Source organism: Cyprinodon variegatus, unplaced genomic scaffold, assembly GCF_000732505.1.
Source record: "Cyprinodon variegatus isolate N-32 unplaced genomic scaffold, C_variegatus-1.0 Scaffold589, whole genome shotgun sequence".
Classification (NCBI taxonomy): domain Eukaryota; kingdom Metazoa; phylum Chordata; class Actinopteri; order Cyprinodontiformes; family Cyprinodontidae; genus Cyprinodon; species Cyprinodon variegatus.
In genome coordinates, this window is record NW_015151042.1 from 94,979 (window position 1) to 100,148 (window position 5,170).

The 5,170-nt window shown below is 37.9% G+C and overlaps 1 protein-coding gene across 1 annotated transcript in view; it reads left to right on the plus strand.

The window, feature by feature from the left end:
* LOC107095980 (G patch domain-containing protein 8-like) overlaps nucleotides 1-5,170 on the plus strand; it is a 130,750-nt gene that overhangs the window by 94,343 nt on the left and 31,237 nt on the right. Inside the window, exon 2 of the mRNA XM_015392390.1 lies at nucleotides 1,825-1,929. Within this exon, the coding sequence (XP_015247876.1) occupies nucleotides 1,825-1,929 (105 nt within the window). The remainder of the gene's footprint in view (nucleotides 1-1,824; nucleotides 1,930-5,170) is intronic.

The window sequence follows — 5,170 nt, forward strand, 5'->3', positions numbered from 1 at the left end:
TTTTTTTGGATTCTACAAGGCTTCAGTATCTAGTACTCTCTTGGCAGCAAGCGCTGCCTCTTGTCAGCTGTCTGTCTGATTTCAACTTCATTCTCTCGGGGTAACAGTCTGAACTCTAAACCAGAGTTACCTGCCTCTGACGCCCTAGCCGCTGCTGCTACAGATCCGCAAACCATCTATCTTTGCTTTAAAAAATGCTTTATAAGTTATCCCACTGTCTGTCTTGCCTGAATACTGGGTCCCTTTGTTCAGAGTCATTACACAGGGACATTAAATCTCCCATTTTTAATGTAATTTGATCTTATTTTTTAATATGACTGAGAACATTGAGCACAAACCAGGACAACCTTAACTTAGTTGAAGAGCTTATAAAGACAAAGAGCTAACAACATAAAGTAGCACCAAAACCAGGCAAACAGTGTGTCAATATTTAGGAAATCAATTCATCAGGTGCTTTTATTTCTGTTTTTTCCTCAGTTTTTAGAGCCGTTAAAGTACAGTTATTTTAATTGCTCAAAATATTGCACACACAGTGTGGCATTTAAACACATTCCCCTGAAACCGACAGCTGTATTTTCTTTAAGGTTAATGTATGCAAATACACATTCTTCTTCTCAATGAGACATTTTTACCTTTTTTTTTGCCACCATTGTAGTCCTTAGCAACTGCACTGGTTTTTAAATGGTGCCCTAGCTAATCCCCACCTCTAAAGATAAATCACCAATAATGGCTATTAAGTGTTTTTAGTAATACGGTATTATTTTCTTGTGTAGTGTAATAGTTTTTACACTTTTACTTCACTTAACCTCTGCTCCTCTTGATTCTGCATTTGGTCTGCTTTAGAGCAATGTCTTTCATGTGAGCATAGAAAAAGATTTTGAAAATTATTCATTTTCTGGTAGAGCAAATGGTACAGAAATCAGTGCTAGCAGTTAGATACAACAAGCACGCAGTCAACAGTCCGAGAATTACATTCTCTGGGGCGCTCTAGCTTTTTACATGACTGGACTCACTTCCTGCCAGACTGTGAGTACTCCTTACTGAATCAATGAAACAAAAACTTTGTTTGCCACAAAGGGTCTTATCTGTTAACAACATGTTTCCTATTATCATGTACCAATTGGTGAGCTTTGTGTGCACTCATAGAAACAACCATGTTCCAAATCTCCACCACTCCCCACCTTCCTTTCATTAAAGAATCTACAAGAACTCATGCCAGTAAAACATGAGCTCATTGTAATCTACTGTACAATCCAGGGCTTGACTACAATGAATTGTCTAACAGCAAAGACTAAATTCAGCCTCATTAAAAAGGACTGGTTTGTTTCAAGCACAGAATCTCCATCATACAAGTTTAGACTTTGACTAGACCAGTTAGAACTGATTAATTCTATGCTTAACTGAGGTCTCCTCATCTATTAGTCCTTATTGAACCCTTAGAGTAACTTTGGTTCCTTGGAAGGTCCACAATTATGTCTTCCCAGCGAGCAAAAATTAATTGAAAAGACGACATGATATACTTCCTGCATTTGGTTGAAAAGTAAAATTTTCAAATCGTTGAAAAGACATTGAAAACCCAGTTTAAATGATAATTTTTATGATTTTATTGTATTTTCATAAAATTATTAATTGCGTTTAATATTGAAAATCATTGATGTAACATCAAAAGATTACCAGGTGGGGTTATTAAAAAAAGAAGAAGAACTCCCCACAAAGCCTACAGTGGGATCCGTTTCTTTCTTTAATCTCATTTTTGTATCTTTACAAAGATGTAAACGCCTTAAATAAAGCGTTTTCCTCATTTTCCTCTCTATCTCATTACAGGAGGAGGGAGACTCCAGATTCTACTGTGAGCTGTGCAACAAGCAGTATGTGAGACAGCAGCAGTACGAGAACCATATCAACTCCTATGACCACAATCACAAGCAGGTGAGTCGGCTGACTTTAACAAGGCGCTCAGAGGCCTTCTTCATCCTGCTAAGCAGTAGTGTGGATTTGTTATAAACCACACTGTGAAACAGGACTCTAGCCTCTGACCACCAACAAATTACAGAGCCTTGCTGAAGTACTCAAACTGTTGAACTATTGCCCCATTTTATCAGATTCAAAAAATATTTATATAATATAATTTATTGAGATTGTATTTGTTTGGACAAAAAGTGAGTTGTTCATAATTGTAAAGTTTAGTTAAAGCTAAATGCTTTTTCTATGCATAAAACTTAACAAAATGTGCAAAGCTTTGTAATCACCTGCTTGGTAAATGGATATGATCTAATTTTGGCTTAAAAGGACAGTGTGTAATGGTTACAGGGATTACTAAGATAAATGTTATTAATATATTTTTTATCATCACTATGACGTCTCAGTCTTTATGTTTGCGCTTGCCTTAGAAATTGCTGATTATAATTACATGTGAGTCGGTTTCCATTTGTCGAGGCAGCACAAAGCTGATCAAGTAGTGACTATAGAGATCGCCATTACGCTGGAATGGGACTGTAGCAAGTTAAGCCTATATATAAATCCTACATAGACTAATAAGGTACTTTTATAAAATGTTCAAGACCACAACCAGGCACCGCCTTGTTATTATGAAGACGACCAATTTAAATCCCTGGTTGTTGCATGTTTTTTCTTCCTCTGAGCAGACTTGCATCTTTCCCCTGCACAGGGTCCATGTTTATTTGGCTCAGAGTGCCCAAAACAGGGGGACAAATCACCTGGGGTCCATTTTCAGTAGCAGGTTTAACAAACTCACATTCAAATCCGCAACTCTAAATTGATCTAGCCTAACGACGGGAACTCTGAGTTTTCAGTTTTACAACAGCTGCAATTAATTAGTTCAAACAACTTTTCCTAGCTCCACTCAGAGTTAAATATGTGCGTAACAAGTACGAAAAGCCATTACCAGTGGAGGCCGATTCGACGAGTCATCATGACAACAGGCAACAGGAAGTGCCTATTTCACCTCACCAGGACTACAGATTTTAATGAAGAAATGAAAAAAAAAATGGAGAATGTGTTGGCGACACAAAGACAGAGAAACAGCGCTACAGCTGCAAAGGAGGAGGAGTAGAAGTTTGCTGCTAGAGTTAATACATAGGTTAAATGAAGTGGGCTATGGCAGGCCGTGTTTACATTTATTTTAGATCACTAAAATAAGATTCTTCCTGATCTAAATAACACTCCTAGACTGAGCTGTAATAATATGTTTTCAAATTACATTTTTTGCAGCAGAAAATTTCAGAAAGTAAAAAAAACTTTATTATACCAGTAAGAATTAAGTTTTATATACCTAGAATTATTTAAACCATTTATATGGCCGTTTTGACATTTATCAGCTTGACTGAATATGTATTTATTTGATCTAAAATACATTTCTTCATAGTCAAAATATTACAAATGATGACCAGTAACAATAGGAATATGGAGATAGGAAATTATTTTCTAGATTTCCAGAATGTTCATTCTATTTGTAAAGAATGTTATTTTTTTAAATGGTCATTTTGACAAGGAAAATATGTTTTTTTTTTTTCAGATATCAGGAATATATATTCAGCAAAACTAATACATGTTAAATCGGCCTCCTGCCTGTTTTGACCATGATAACATTAAGGGTATATTGCTTGAATGGTAGTGGACCAGTGTTTCTATTTAGCTGAAATAATCTGCCAGCAGATGAAGATGAAGTCTTAAAACATTGTTGTAATACATAGGACCTGTTCATCATCTAATGGGGTTCCTCCTCAGTTTGATTCTCTATCTTCTTTTGCAGAATAAATATCAAGTGTCTGTTTGCAGCCGAGCTTTGGGTGTTCTCATCCCAATAAATGGCGTATTAGCAGTTATGAGTCCCATAGAATGGCTTCAGATTGTGCCAGTAGGCTCAGTAGGTTGAATAGTAGGTACGGTAGGTTGAAGAGTGAATCCTTATCCTAACCCTAAGGTAATTCCTTTCCCCCTCAGCAGAATTAATTAATCTAAACTACTTATGTGTAATCTGAAAATGATTTCAGTAGTTCTTAATGTACGGTAAAAAAATAAATACATAAAAATAAAATGAACCGCATCCCGCTCATATTAAACCAACCAGATCCTCTTCAAACAGACATGCAATGTTTGTCATTATCACCCAATGTGTCTACTGGACCTAGTGAATGCTTTTTTTTATTTTATGCACAAAACTGATAAAAATCAGATTAAATCAGGAAATAAAACAACGTGACTGGCTCTAAGGAGAGCAGAGACACAGGGCACTCTGTGTTTACTGAACAAAACCTGCTCCTGACCAGGTTAGCACTGGGGAGAATGTTATCATGGGGACTGAAGCAGAGGTTGAGTAAACTCTGTATGCTCAACGGAAAACTCAGCGTTTCCCATATTTCAATGTTTAGAAGACTAATTCAGTAACCCTGCTTTGTCAAATGGACGCCTGGATGACAGAGGTAAGGTGAGACAGTGTTCCTGAGCTCAGGCAGGAGCACAGGGGAATCAATGTGAGAACAGGGACTGAGAGAGCCCCTTGACCAGTATGAGGTGGCAAGTTATACCACCTTAGACTTAGACAACTTGTATTGTCATTTCGTATACACAGAGTGTATACAAAACGAAGTTTCATTTAGTAAAGCCTAGCTCAGACAGTAAATGAATATTTCTTTTCCATAAAGCAGCAGTGATCAAATGTAAACGCTGTGTGTGTGTGTGTGCTTTTGCCGCATGTCTTTCCCCCTCTCTCATACCCCCGTTCCTGTCAGCCTACTGTCCAAAAAACGAGCCACTAGTGAGATAAAACCCCCCAAAACAAACAGTGTGGGAGAAAAAAAACATGGTGCAAAAAACTTGTTCATTAAGGATCAGGAAGCGATCAGGAAGCAAATCGAGTTGATGGGAAAATGGATGTTAGCCTGGGTGCCATTCCGAACTTAGTCCCGCCCACAACGTTTGAGGTCGGGAAGTTCGGTCTGGCATTGCTCAACAGTAGCGCAAGTATACTCGCCAATATCTGGCGGGCCAATCAAATTGTCAGGGCGGGCTTTAAACGATGATGGACAGATGATCAACAGTAACGTAATCAACCACGTCACCAAAGCGCCTTTGGGTGACAACAACAATGGCTGCCGCTGGAGAGTTGAGGTGAGTAGATTCTGCTATTAGGTCTGTTCTAGAAGATATC